This window comes from Sminthopsis crassicaudata, chromosome 5 (assembly GCF_048593235.1).
Source record: "Sminthopsis crassicaudata isolate SCR6 chromosome 5, ASM4859323v1, whole genome shotgun sequence".
Lineage (NCBI taxonomy): Eukaryota > Metazoa > Chordata > Mammalia > Dasyuromorphia > Dasyuridae > Sminthopsis > Sminthopsis crassicaudata.
This window is the reverse complement of record NC_133621.1, coordinates 298,994,212-299,009,129: the sequence shown is the minus strand read 5'-3', so window position 1 is coordinate 299,009,129 and position 14,918 is coordinate 298,994,212. Positions and strand designations below refer to the sequence as shown.

Here is a 14,918-nt window from a genome sequence, read left to right as displayed (position 1 = left end):
TTTCCTTTTAAAATTCATGTTTAAACTCTGAGATACCACTACACACCTGTCAGATTGGCTAAGATGACAGGAACAAATAATGATGAATGTTGGAGGGGATGTGGGAAAACTGGGACACTGATGCATTGTTGGTGGAGTTGTGAAAGAATCCAACCATTCTGGAGAGCAATCTGGAATTATGCCCAAAAAGTTGTCAAACTGTGCATACCCTTTGACACAGCATTGCTGTTATTGGGATTATATCCCAAAGAAATACTAAAGAGCGGAAAGGGACCTGTATGTGCCAAAATGTTTGTGGCAGCTCTTTTTGTTATAGCTAGAAACTGGAAGTTGAATGGATGTCCATCAATTGGAGAATGGTTGGGTAAATTGTGGTATATGAAGGTTATGGAATATTATTGCTCTGTAAGAAAAGACCAGCAGGAGGAATACAGAGAGGCTTGCAGAGACTTAAATCAACTGATGCTGAGTGAAACGAGCAGAACCAGAAGATCACTGTACACTTCAATGCTGTATGAGGATGTATTCTGATAGAATACATAAAGAAGATCCAACTCACTTCCAGTTGATCAATAATGGACAGAAACAACTACACCCAGAGAAGTAACACTGGGAAGCGAATGTAAATTGTTAGCACTACTGTCTATCTACCCAGGTTACTTATACCTTCGGAAGCTAATACTTAATATGCAACAAGGAAATGGTATTTACACACATATATTGTATCTAGGTTATATTGTAACACATGTAAAATGTATGGGATTACCTGCCATGGGGGGGGGGGGAGGGAGTGGAGAGAGGGAGGGGATAATTTGGAAAAATGAATAAAAAAAAAAAAAAAGGCAAGTAACTTGATATATAGTAGAATAATATTTTCAATGTATTAAAAATACAGAGTAATATTACCCAAACTGGAAGTTAGTGACAGTAAAAATAGCATTTTTCCCATCTGAAAATTACCCAGTCTTTTCCCTTTTATGAACTGATTTCCTAGAGAAGAGGCAAGAAGTGTATTTGTGATGTAATAGTTCTTATTTTTAAAGAGGCGGGGCTAGAATTTGGAGCGACCTGAGGAATTCTCTCCACCCTTTTTGCCTTCTTCAGCTTCCTCGTTTTCCAATGAATTCTGTTCAGCCTGGACTTTTTCTGTATCATCAGGCTGGGATGGAGTTAGCTCTGTAAGACAATCACTCATTTCAGAAAGTCGGATACCATGGGAAAAGACTCATCTCTGCAAAACTCGAAATTTTCCCTTCCTTTTCAACTCAAGAAAGGGAAATCCCCCATACCCTACCTCCCTTCATGCAGATGGAGCCCCTTATTGCCAAGGGACACGCTAAATCTCCCCCATGTCGAGTCCCACTTCCCCCAACTCTCCTCTCTCCAGGTTCTCTCGGGGACTTACCTGCTTGTCCAGGCCTTGGAGCAGTAGCCAGGGAGAGCAGACAGCTTCAAAATAAAGGTGTGTTGGGGGTTGTAAAAGGAGGGGTAGCCTTTGCAAGGGCTGGGAAGGTCAGGGTGGGGCAACAGAGAAGGAGAAGAGCTAAGTGCCCTCGCTCTAAAAGAAAGGAAGAACATCCCCTTCAGCTTGCCATCATCAGGGATTCTTTCCAAGCATCCATACCAGAGGATCCCTCAGCCCTGGCCCCTAAGCCTATACCGTGGGTAAGGACACCCGCCGCCTGGACCCTGGCGCACTCACTTTGGGGCATTGTGGAGGATGAGAAATGCTCCTGAGATTCTCCTGGCTACGCTGGGTCTCAGTAGGATAACGTCCGACTCCAAGCCTGAGAAGGTAACTCCCGGAAGTATCCAAACAGATGGTGTGGCTCCGGGCTTCCGCCGAGTACCGAACACCTGCACTGTGGTACTTTTCGCCCAACCCAGTACAAAAAGGGAGGGGACGTATCTGAGGGGCGGGGCCGACGGAACTTTTGAAGTCTTTTTAGGAGGATCAGCCAATGAAGGAGGAGATGACTCTTTGGTCCCATCTTCTCCATATTAAGCTATGCCCCCTCAACCCCGACGGAATCCTAAGTCTCCTCTTTAGGGGATGTAGTTGGAATGACTGGTAGATGGGGGAAGGCAAGGGAAATTTACTTTTAGAATGAACGAGAAACTGACATTGCCAGGGGGGGGACCATACTCTGGCCCTCCCTTGATCTGAGTGAGAATCACTCCCCTGGACTCAAAGAGTGGATCTGAAGGAGAAATCCTAATCAGAGGATGGCAGAACATAGAGAGCCCTAAGCAACCTTCAGGTTTCTTATGGAAACCAAGTAGAAGTGAGTCAGGAGCCTCTGACCTCACGTACAGGTTCAAGGATAGGGCCCCAGGAAGTCTGTGACAGCTTCTTAAGACACCCACAGACCCTTCCACTGCCAATGAGATTCCTCTCATTAAAAACAGAGGTCCAAAGAGAAAAAAGAAAGAAAGCAGAGGTACATTTTTATTAGTAATAAGTGAGCATCAAGGGTTCAGAAGACTCTTCTGAAGCTGGATTGCTTGGAGGGCTCAAATCAAAGTCAATCTTTTTGACATTGAAATCATCAGCAATTGACATGAAGTTTATGTTTTCTAATTCAAGGCGATTGGGAAAAACAATCTTAGAACCATCAGGAAGCTCCACTTTAAACTCCTTTCCTTCAAAAGTTATAAAGACCTGAATGGAGGGAGGGCAGAAGATGATCACAGAACCCTGGGCTTATAGACAGGAAGGCTTGGATTCAAATTCCTCCTTGAGACACTGACTACAGCACACTGTGTGACCTTGGTCAGATCATTGTACTCCATTCTGACCCACAGTTTCCTCTCCAGCTCCAATTCTCTGGTCCTGTTTTGTTCCTGCTATACCCCAGACTCTTCTCTCATTCCATTGACATTACTGCCCTTCACAACTGCCTTCCTTTCTCCCCAGACTTTTCTCAGCTCAAGGGATGCTGGGATTCTTGCCAGTGCCCTTTGCAAACCCACTGACTCCTCTCTCCTTCAGCACTCCACCTTTCCCCCATCAGAGATTGCTTCCAAGTCTCTTCCATCAAATGGTTGAGAACATCTCTTGGGCCATTCCTAAACATTCTTGGGTGCTTCTGACATTCCATGCTCTAAATTTAGGGGCTTACCTCTACCGTTGTCCCTGCCTTGTAGGGGAATCTAGTGACCCTTTGTTCTTCTCCCCAATTGCCACCCTGTTTCGAATTTAACATGATGATATTGTTGTCATAAAGAAACTTGAAACGTGGGTCGAAGTGTAGGCCGATGTTATTTTCATCCAGGCCCAGGTCGATTTGAAATCTGGGAATGGAGAACACATTGCTATCATTGACATGGGCCCTTTAAGCCTTAGAAATCGCCACCCAAAGTATTCCTGAGCTAGAAGAACCCTGAAGGGACTCTCTAACCTTATCCTGACCTGAAGCACCAAGGATGCTCTTCTACTGTATCCCTTCTCCCCCCCCCCCCCTGACTAATAAGTGATTATGGTACATGGTGGAATGGGGAGATAAGGTGAAGAACTTACAGGAATGTATGAATTCTTTTTCTGTATTTTATTTTCATTATTTCTGTGTCTCCCAATGACCTGCATAAATACAATATGTGCAGGCCTATATTTACTTAACCTAAGTCGGTGATATTTATCAGTTTTTGACTTTTATCGATATTTAGTCTATTAGCTCGGTTATCTAAAGCCTGAAGGCCTAAGCCAGAAACCTTCCGTTCCAATCTCTCTGGATAGCAACAACCAATTAGATGCCCCCCTCCTTCTCAATGCTCTCTTACTTGTGATGTAATCTCTTGTAACAAAATCTATAAAAGCTATGTATCTTTACTAATTCTTTAGCCCTCCTACCTCGAGCTTATCTCATGGTAGGATTGCTCATTCTCATGAGACTTTAATAACAATCTTTCTGCTTTCTTACTTTGAGTGATCTCTGAGTAGTCATTTTGGGTAGGGGTCTTCCACGTCCCACACAGTATTCTGGCTAGAGACAAGTAGCTCCCTCTATCTAAACTGTCCATTCCAGCTACTGGGAAGCTCCTGTTGGCAAGTTTTGCTTAATGCTGAGTCCTAGCTCTGCCATCTAATGCTAAGAGAAAACCAGTTTGATGGGGCTAATTAATGGTCAAGGGCAAGCAGGTGTGAAAGAACTCACCTCTCGCCCATCAAATTTTGTCTCATCCTTCCCATCTCTCACTTACCGCTGGGGATTAGGTAGTATATCTCCTGTTACTTTTACACCCAGTCCAGGTTGGAGGTTCAGATTCATAACTTTAAAGTTCTGAAGAGACCAAATACAACAAAGTTAGGTCTGGCTGAGAACTGAGAGGATTCAGAGCTGCCAGATGAGGAGGGACCACCCAGCAGGAAGATTCTAGGAAAGCAGACTCTCCCTAGACGAGTTAGTAAGCTTTTTGTTGTTGTTGTTGTTTTTTTTTTTTTTTTGCAGGCAAGTGGTGTTAAATGACTTACCCAGGCTCATACAGCTAGGAAGTTTTAAGGGTGTGAGGCTGAATTGGAACCCGGGTCATCCTGACTTTTGAGCATCAACATTATCCACTGCACCATCTGGTTACCCCACAAAAAACTAGTTAGTGCTAAAATGGGAGTCAGTCCCAGCTCTAGGGTCTTGAGGAAGCCTCTTCATATCTCTAAATCTCATTTTCTCCCTTTATTAAATGAGGACATAACCTAGGTGATTGATTCAGGCCATTCCTCATTTTACACATCAGGAAACTGAGGCTCAAAGAAGCAAGAAGTAATCACTCCCAGAACATACAAGGGAGCAACAGAATCAGAACTGGAATGCATGTAACTGGAATACACGTTTTGCCTAGGTCCCAGGTCCATGCTGTGTCTCACTGGCTTCCCCAGTACCATCTCTGGCTGGTATCATATATGTCCTAGCTCTTGAGGGAGGATGAAGGAGGAAAGACACTGTGATTCTACCCAAGGGTAAGACAGACTATAGCTCAATGGGGAAACTCCCTAGCAGCTAGGTTGACCTTCCCTTGCTTTCCCCATAAATGCCCAGCCATTGTCCAGCCTCCCTCTTCATCCCAATAAGCAGGGAAGGAAATGCTCCCCAGGAAATTTTTCAGGAAGAGCTTCCCCTATTCTCCAGATCCAAGTCTTGGTCTCAAGGGCAAGAACTAGTTATACCCCGGAGAACTGGACTTGGCAAGGAAGAACTGGAGTTCAGAAATAATGGAAAATCAAGGGTGGTCTTGGCAGAAACATTAAGGTGAAGGAAGCTAGCTTCTCCTGCCCCATCCTTTTGGGAGATGGGTAAGGAAACTCAGGAAGCCCAGATGTGAGGTCCCTGTCTGTTCTAAATTAATAGAAAAGTAAAAAAGACTGAGTGGGAAGAGGTGGATAGTTTTATGAACTGGTTTCCTAGAGAAGAGGCAAGAAGTGTATTTGTGATGTAATAGGTCTTATTTTTAAAGAGGCAGGGCTAGAATTTGGAGCGACCTGAGGAATTCCTCCCCACCCTTTTTGCCTTCTTCAGCTCCCTTGTTTTCCAAAGTTCAGCCTGAACTTTTGCTGTATCATCAGGCTGGAATGGAGTTAGCTCTGTAAGACAATCACTCATTTCAGAAAGTCGGATACCATGGCAAAAGATTCATCTCTGCAGAACTCGAAATTTTCCCTTCCTTTTCGACTCAAGAAAGGGAAATTCCCCATAACTTATCTTCCCTCCGCCATGAAGAGGTAACTCCTAATTGTCAAGGGACACCCTAATTTCACCCAGGCCAAGTTCAACTTCCCTCAACTCCCTTCTCCCCAGGATCTCTCGGGACTTACCTGCTTGTCAAGACCTTGGAGCAGTAGCCACGGATAGTGGACAGTTTCAAGATGGAGGTGGAGGTGGTAACTGGAGGGGTAGCCCTTTCAAGGGCTGGGAAGTTCAGGATGGGGCAACAGAGATGGAGAAAAAAATAGGTGCCCTCGCTCTAAAAGAAAGGAAGGGAAGAACATCCCCTCCAGCTCCAGAGCAGACCTCTCGCCATTATCCGGGATTCTTTCCAAGCATCAATACCAGAGGAATCCTCATGCCTGGCCCCTAAGTCTATACCGTGGGTAAGGACACCCGCAGCCTGGACCCTAGCGCACTCACTTGGGGCATTATGGAGACTGCGAAATGCTCCTGTGATTCTCCTGGCTGCGTTGGGTATCGGTAGAATAACGTTCAACTCCAAGCCTGAGAAGGTAACTCACGGAGATATTGGACCCTTCAAATAGATGGTGTGGCTCCGGGCTTCCGCCGAGTACTGAACCATTCCCCAGCCCTCCACTGTGGCACTTTTCGCCCAACCCAGTACAAAAAGGAGGGGACGTATTTGAGGGGCGGGGCCGACGGAACTTTTGAAGTCGTCTTAGGAGGGTCAGCCAATGAAGGAGGAGATTACTCTGGTCGCATCTCCTTTAAATCAAACTATGTTCTTCTCTAACCTTTTCCCTTCAACCCCGACAGGCCACTAAATCTCTTCTTTAGAGGATGCAATTGGAGCGTAGAGAGTTGGTAGAGAGATGGAGGAAGGTGATGTAAACCTACTATTAGAAGGAACAAGAATCTGACATTGGCAGGAAGGGGCTAAGAATCATATCCTGGAGAGAAGGCAATCCCTTGATCTGGATGAGAATCACTCCCCTGAACTCCAAAGAGTCCATAATCAGAGCATGGCATAGCACGGAGAGACTTAAGCAACCTTTTTTTTTTTTTTTTTTAAATTTTTACTTTTATAGAAACTGTGGCTCTAGGTTCACTTGATCTGTGCAGAATGGGGTCAGAAAAAAGAAATAGAGGAAGAAAAGGGAATCTATTGGAAGAAGAAAATGAAGTTAAAATGGGGGTGTAAATTACATCTCATGAAGAGGCAAAAAAAGACTTATTACAATTGAGGGAAAGAAGGAAGGGGAATGAGTATTGTGTGAATCTTACTCTCATCAGAGTTGGCTTAAAGAGGGAATATCAGACATATTTAGTGTCACAGAAAAACTTGTCACCCTATATGGAAATAGAAGGGGAAACTGGAAGGGGAAAAGAAAGGGGGAAGCTAATAGAAGGGAGAACAGAAATAGAAGGGGAAAAGTATTAGAAAGGGAAGGGGCTGTAAAAGGGGAAAGCTGTTTGAGGGAGGTGGTGATATGGGGAGGAGGGAAAGAGGAAAGAAAAGAGAAAAATATAACTTGGGGAAAACAAGATGGCAAGAAATACAATTAGTAAACTTAACTGTGAATGTGAATGGGATGAACTCTCCCATAAAATGGAAGTGGATAGCAGAATGGATTAAAAGCCAGAATCCTACAGTAAGTTATTTACAAGAAACACATTTAAAGTAGAGAGATGCATTCAGAGTAAAGATAAAAGGCTAGAGCAGAATCTATTATGCTTTAGCTGAAGTTAAAAAAAAAATCAGGAGAAGTGATCCTGATCTCATATCAAGCAAAAGAAAAAATAGACGTAATTAAAAGAGAAAGGAAGGATACTCCATCTTGCTCATAGTTAATGAAGTAAATTAATCCAAAACATATATGCATCAAATGGTATAGCATCCAAATCCCTAGAGGAGAAGATGAGTGCTGCAAGAATAATTAAACAGCAAAACTATGGGGGATCTCAACCTTGTTCTATCAGAACTAAATAAATTAAAACACAAAATCAAATTCAAAATCAAATGCATAAAGGTCTGACTTTCCTCGTCTTCCCTCCTTTTTTCCCCCTTGCTTTTTGTCTCTCTCTTGAAGGAGACCTGAAGACCAGGACCTACAGCTGCAAGTCATTTTCATGCTCAGATCCTCATCTGGGACTGAGTAGGAGTAAACTAAATCCTCTCCTGTTGGACAGCTCCTCTGTAGTTGCAGGCAAGACTCAGGTACCCAATAGCCCTGACTCTTCCTTCTCCCACCATTTTTCTGAAGGGTAAGAGAATCACTCCACAGACCTTAGAGAGTTTAGAGAAACAAAAACTATGATGACCAGGTAGAGGAGCTCTAATCAGTGAATAGGGCAGAATAAACACAGTTCCTCTCTCCCTAATCTCCTCATTAACCCCAGGTACCTCATATCCACAGCCTGATTCCAACCTCTTCATCTTCCCCTCAGTCCTGGCACTCAGCTTCCCTCTGGACTGCCAGCTGTGTGACTTATGATCCATTCATACCCACTGTGAATCTCAGTTTCCCTCTCTATAAAAACATCAAATCCCTTCCTGGTTGTTATGAGTGATTGATTAAATGACTGAGGACATAAATGCTCAGTTTTCCAAGCTTATCAATATATTAAGGCATGCCTGGCAATGCTTCAACAAACCAGTCTTAGCGGGCCCCTTCCTCATCGTGGGCTGCACCCCAAATACAGGCAAAGAGAAATTCTTATATGTGAAAAACAATTTATCAAATGAGGTCAATTAGTTTCAAGGAAACAATATAAACTTAGTCAATCTGAGTTCTAATTGAAGGAATAGGAACTTTCCAATTTGAGAGGGAGAAATTCCTGAATTCAGAAAGACAGATATTCCTACTCCCTCCCCTCCACAAGTATTTTTATCCCTTTAAAAGAATATAGAAACATGTGATTGATCAGTACAGGACCACTTTCTAGATATAAATTGCATGAGGGATGTAATTATGAGAAAACTCCTTACATCAATCTTTGGATCTGGTCAGTTTCTAGGTCAGCATAACTTAGGTCTTTAGGTAAGGGTCTCAAAGCAGCAGGGACAGGTGGTCCAGTTTGTCAGCCATCCAAGGCCAGGTTCAAACAATATAATAAGACTTTCTTCCAATTTCCACAATTTAAAAAAGTTTTCTCCCAACAAAGAATTTGCATTAGGCCCATAATTGACTATTGAAAGAATTGGGTTAGTTGCAGAATTCCCTCAATTTCCCTTTTAATTGAACAATGAGGTGCAGCTAGGTGGCACAGTGGATAGAGCAACAGCCCTGAATTCAGGAGGACCTGAGTTCAAATTTGGTCTCAGACACTTAACACTTCCTAGCTGTGTGACCCTGGGCAAGTCACTTAACCCCAGCCTCCAAAAAAAAAAAAAAGAAAAAGAAAAAGTTTCCTGATGTTGAGTCCTAGCTCAACCTTTTGGGACTGAAGTAAAACTATTTTGGTACTTCTCCTCAAAGGTCAAATGCAAGTAGGTGTGTAAAGGATTCAGCTCTCCCCCATGTCTAAATTATTTCATCCCTCCCATATCCCACTTACTACTTGGTATCAAGTGATACATCTCCCACTACACTTATGATCAATCCAGATTTCAGATTCAAATTACGGCAATAATTTAAAGAGACTGAGCACAGCAAGGTTAGGGTTGTCTGGGAGGTGAGGGGACTCAGAGCTTCCAGGTATGGAGAGGCCACCCTCAGGGGAGGATCTAGAAACCAGACTCTCCTCCAGGATAGTTAGTGCTGAAGTGGGAGTCTGTCCCGGTTCTGGGACTTTGGGGAAGCCTCTCATGTTTCTGAGTTTCAGTTTCCTCATCTGTTTAAAGAGGAACTAGCCTAAGGGATTGAACCAGATCACTTCTTATTTTACATGTCAAGAATCTGAGACACAAAGAATCAGGAAGGGACCTGTTCCAGGTCACATAAATGAGCAACAGAATCAGGACTGCACTATAGATTTTTGCTCAATCTCAGGTTTATGTTCTCTCTGTCCCACTGGTTGCTCCAGAGCCTTCTTTAGCTGCCATCACAAGTATCCTGGCCCTTGGTCAAGGATGGATGATGAGGGAAGGGCTGTGGTTCTATCCTGAGGGTAGGAAGTAATAGCTCAATGGGAAAACTCTCCAGTAACTGGGTCAGCCTTACCTTCCATTCCCCACACTCCCTAGCCATTGTCTTGCATTCCCCTTCATTCTCCTATAGCTATCTTCATCTTATTAGGCAGGGATGGAAATGGTCCCTAAAAAAGTGTACAGAAAGAACTTTGCCAGTTTTCCAGGGCCCAGTTGGGTCCCAATCAAGGCCAGGAGGCAACCAGCAGAAGAGGAGTTGACAAGAGAGGAAGAGGTTCAGAAAGAATGAACAATCAAGGGCTACTCTGGCAGAAACACTAAGGACAATGACAATGAACTTAGCTCCTCCTAACAGGAGTCAAAGGACAAGGGCATTTGAGCAGCACAGATGTATGGTCCCTTCCTGATCTAAACCCTTAGAGAAGCAACTGGGGCCAAGGTAATAGGTGTCATAAACTGGTTTCCTAGAGAAGAAGGTAATAGGGTATCTGTGAGATTAACTGGATATTATTTTAAAGAGGGATGACTAGAATAGGGATCACTTACCCCCTGTCCCACTGCTTCTTCTGTCTCAACTTTCCTCATTTTCCTCTGGATCTTTTTCAGCCTGATTTCTTTCTGTATAAGGCTGGAGTGGAGTTGACTGTGTGAGCTCATCATTCATTCCAAAAAGTCTGATCCTCTGACAGAAGATTCACTTCTGCCCCCATTCCTCTTCCATTCCACTTTGTCTCTTTCCCTTCCTTCTCAATACAAGAAAAGGATTTCTCCACATCTCACTTCCCCATCCCCACACAATGGAGCTCCTCACAACCAGGGGATGGTTAATCCATTCCATAGATCTGGTGACATTGGTCCTCCCTCTAGACTTAGCAGTTTGTCAAAGATAACTTGCAAAGGGGAGGACATGGAAGGGACAGCCGTTGAAGGGCTGGGGAGGTCATGGTTGGAATTAGAGAAGGAGAGGAGAAAGATGACACAGACTGTAGGAATGGGGTAGGGAGATTTAGAGCATCCCCCTCTCCTCTGGAACACATTTTCTCCACTCTACGGGATCCTTTCCAAGCCTCAGCCCCAGAGGATGTCCCATTTATGGATGCTCAATCTATTTCCAGGACAAGGACCTCCTGGCACACTTATTTGGACCATGACAGAGGATGAGAAATGCTCCTATGAGCTTTGGGCTGCTTTGGGACCCTGAAGAATAATGTATAATTCCAACCCCGAGAGGGTAACTCAGGGAGGTTTTTGGACCCTTCAAATAGCTGGCAGGTCTCAGAGTTTCCTTAGAGAGCTCATCACAACATTCTTCCAGCGCCCAACCTTCTGGCACTTTCCCCCAATCTGGAGCACAAAAGGACAAGGGGGTGTATCTCAGGAGTGGAGGTGGCCAAATTTCCAAAGTTGGAAGGTCATTGAAAACATACAGACACAGCCATTTGGTCCCATCCTTTCTGCAGCTGTTCTTTTCTAACCTTTCTCTCTACAACCAACCCTCCAAACTGCTCTCTGGAGGATGGGTTTGGGGCAAATGATAGACAGACTGGGGGAGCCAATGGAAAACTTTTTTTGGAATGAACAGGAATCTGATCTTTTCGGAAAGGAACTGGGGCCAGCTAGAGGAAGGTTATGTTCTGGTCTGGGTGAGAGTGAGCCTCCTGGCCTCCAAAGAGTCCATTTGAAGGGAGAAATCCTAATCAGAGGATGACATAAAGTGGAGGGACTAAGCAACCATTTGATTTCTTAACAAATGGGCAAAGTGAGGCCACATAGTCCCTTGGGCAGTGAGGAGCTGATGTGGTTCTGATCCAAAGTCCAGTGCTCTTTGCACTATATACCAGGAGGCTTTGTTGTTCTGGCCTGTTGTCAGAAAGCATTCAATGGCCTTATCTGTATCGGGAGGCTGCAAGGGACAGGCTAAAGTTCCTGAGAATGTGATGCAACTTTCTGACCTTTTATCTCTTCTTTCATTGAATCTCATTGTCAGGGAAAGTATCTGTGGGTGCCTAAGGGGAGGATGTGTCATAGGTTACAGGAAGAACCCACTCTGGATCTCTTTCTCTGGTAGCACCAGTGGGCTCACTACTTCCCTGTCATTTAGTTCCTTTTATTGATGTTATTGTTGTTGTCGTTTTTTGCTGAGGCAACTAAGGTTAAGTGACTTGCCCAGGGTCACCCAGCTGGGAAGAGTTAACTGTCTGAGGCTGAACTGGAACTGAGGTGCTCCTGACTTCAGGGCTGGGGCTCTATCCACTGCACCATATAACTGCCTCCATCACTCATTTCCTTGAGCTGAAATGGCAGGGCTGATGCAAACTGGGCAAAGAGTACAGATTAGAAAACCACAGACTCGGCCTTGGGAACTTGACCCATCTTTCTCTCCTTAGTAAGGGCCTGTGAGACCTCCACAGGAGGCTGAAGATACCCACAACCAGGAGATGATGCAAACGAACCAATTTGATTTGGAAGGCCCTTTCTCATCTCAATTTTATAATCCTGTGGCTTCTCAGGTCCCAGCCACATCTAAACTCTATGATCCTATGTGGGACAGATTCTCCTGGAGTCTTATTGACTGGCAGAATGGACGTTGTCTCAATCAGGAACCTGCTAGTAGAGGGAGAAGATCCCCAGTTTATAACAAGTGATAATATAATGGAAAGTTGGCTCTTGATAAAGAGATTGCTGTGACACGTGGGAGAGTAGTCTATTTTTCCTGTGTGCTGCTGGGAGCGCCCTCTGCTGCTGATCATGTTTTTCTTTCTTTCTTTTTTTTTTTTTTTCCCTTTCTTTTTCTATTTCTTTTTTTGCTTTGTGTTTCTCTAACCTCTCCCAAATTTATGGAGTGTTCTTCTTATTCTTGAAATAGATCAAAGAAGAAGGAATAGATGGGTGTGTTGGGCTTGGGCCCTCCAGTCTCCCCTGCAAACACAGAGGGGCTGTCCTACAAGAGAAGATTTAGCTGATCCTGCCCAGCTCCAGAGGCAGAATTAGCAGGAATTTGAGAAAGGTGCAGAGGGAACTGTCCATTCAATTCAATGGTGGGAGCTGTCCAAAGTGGAACCAATTGACCACCTTAGGAAGTGAATTTCCCATTCTTGGAGAACTTCCAAGGCAGCCTGGATGACCACTTTGGGAGAAAGTTTCAGATGAAGATTTTATTTAAGTAAATGTATGAGGTCCCTTTCAAGTGGAGATTTGAGTATTCTGTCAGGGGATAGGGACAGGGACAATCTGTAATGATAGTATATACACAGAGGATTTCTATCCATCCCCATATTAAATCTACACAGTATTAAAGTAGAGGTTTTTGAATGGATTTGTGTCGGAGATCTCTAAGCACTTTGGTGAAACTCTTCTTTTTAAAAATATGGTTCTTTTTTAAGTAGAGGAAACTAGTACATTTAGTGTCATTTCTATTTTTCCTCTCCAAATTCATATATCCCTTCGAATCTATCCATGAACCCTAGGGAGATCTGGGAACCCTTATCTTAAAGAGTTACCTCTTTAAGTTAGGGGACTTAGGAGGTGAGATTTGAAGTTAGATTTTCTTGACATTCAAGGAGTGGATTTATATTGCCCTGTTTTTATTCTCTTAGAATCCCAATTTACAGATAGGAACCAAGGATCAGAGAATGCAATTTATAGCTCAAGAAAGGAACAAGAGCTAAAGGTGGAAAAGGAAACAAAATGGTGATCTTCTCTGACTGTACCTGGAGTCTTTATTAAGGTCGCTGTCACTCCCTCCATTTACATTGTGTCAGATCTTTCCCCTGATGACAAGAAAGCAAAATTACAAGTTTATTCCATTAAATCACAGTCACTAGGGGGTGCCACAGTGCACATTACCATGGATTTGGAATCAGGAAAAGCTTAAGATGCTTTACTAGCTTTCTGACCCTGGAGAAGATTTTTAAATTCTGCCTGCCTCAGTTTCCTGAGGCATTTATATAAGTTGTTTGATAATGGCCTAGAGTTGTGAAAAATCAAAGGAGATCATATCTGGAAAATACTTAGCAAACTTTACAGAGTTATATATTTTGATCCTCACAACAACCACATAAAGGAAGCTTGAATAGCATGTCCACTTATATAATTGGGAAGGGACTCACCTGAGCTCTCACCCTTCTAGTATTTTAAAATAATGACCTTAAAGGAATTCTAGAGCATCAGAACCCACAAAAAAGTCAGAATGAAACAATTTTCTAGCTGAAGAAAATTTAGCAGCTTGGCAGTAAAGATCTATTGCAATCCAGCACAGGCTGTACCAGCCTATATGTATCCTTAGCAAACTAGGGTCAGGCCTTAGGAGCCACTGAATCAGCAGAGGCTGCTTCCAGTGTTCTCAGTCCATAGACAGTAAGGGGTCAAACAACTGAACAGAAGGAGATTACAGGGGTCTTTTTGCTAGCTCCAAGACAAGACTCTATTGCTTTTAGCCATACCTGGATACAGGTTGCATTCCTTGATGGTACGCCCAAGGAGATGAAAAAGACTTGCACACTAGAACTTCCTGTCACAGTGGGGGAGCAGAGCCATTTTTCACAGTTCTGGGGCCAATAAAAAGTGCTTGGGTACAGGGTAGTACAGTAATTAACATCTCTCCTTGGATACTATCACATAAACCAAAAACTTTCAGGCCCATTCTGAAAACAGCTACAGAAAAATCCCTAAAGCTTAGGACAGTTCTCCCTCTCCCCTGAGAGCAGAATCTATTTCAACTAAGAGTTAAAATCCCTTGTCATAGACTAGGAAAATGAATAAACAAGAGAAAAAAAAATTCTTATCATAGAAAGTTACTATGGTAACACATCAAAACACATGTTTTGAAGAAGAATAACAAAGTCAAAACTCATCTAAAGCCTCCAAGAAAAATATGAATTGGTCCCAAGTCATGGAAGAGCTCAAGAAGAATTTTGAAAATCAAGCCATAGAGTTAGAGGAAAAAATGGGAAGAGAAATGAGAGTGATGAAAGAAAATTATGAAAAATTAGTTCAACCACTTGATAAAGGAGATATATAAAAATTACTAAAGAAAATAGCATCTTAAAAAACAGACTAGGGAAATTGGTAAAGGAGGTACAAAAATTCAATGAGGAGATTGGTCAAATGAAATTAGAGTCAAAATTTCATTGAAGACAAGATTTCTTAAAAAGTAAAATTGGTCAAAT

General features: G+C 43.2%; 1 protein-coding gene across 4 annotated transcripts; it reads right to left on the bottom strand.

Annotated features, from left to right (window-relative positions):
- Window positions 1–931: 931 nt before the first annotated feature.
- On the bottom strand, window positions 932–6,364 carry LOC141542654 (galectin-1-like). 4 transcript variants are annotated; one of them, XM_074267234.1, is made up of 4 exons: window positions 6,120–6,353; window positions 4,201–4,280; window positions 3,123–3,294; window positions 932–1,176 (listed from the first exon to the last, which is right to left on the bottom strand). In XM_074267234.1, exons 1-4 carry the CDS (start codon window positions 6,126–6,128, stop codon window positions 1,171–1,173), a joined length of 267 nt encoding a protein of 88 aa, XP_074123335.1. In that variant the 5' UTR covers window positions 6,129–6,353; the 3' UTR covers window positions 932–1,170. The 4 variants fall into 4 exon arrangements, 3 of the variants coding, with proteins under 3 accessions (XP_074123335.1, XP_074123334.1, XP_074123333.1); XR_012482227.1 differs by lacking the exon at window positions 932–1,176 and adding an exon at window positions 2,436–2,662 and having other exon boundaries at window positions 4,155–4,280; window positions 5,807–6,364; XM_074267233.1 differs by lacking the exon at window positions 932–1,176 and adding an exon at window positions 2,436–2,662 and having other exon boundaries at window positions 5,807–6,355.
- Between the last annotated feature and the right edge of the window lie 8,554 nt (window positions 6,365–14,918).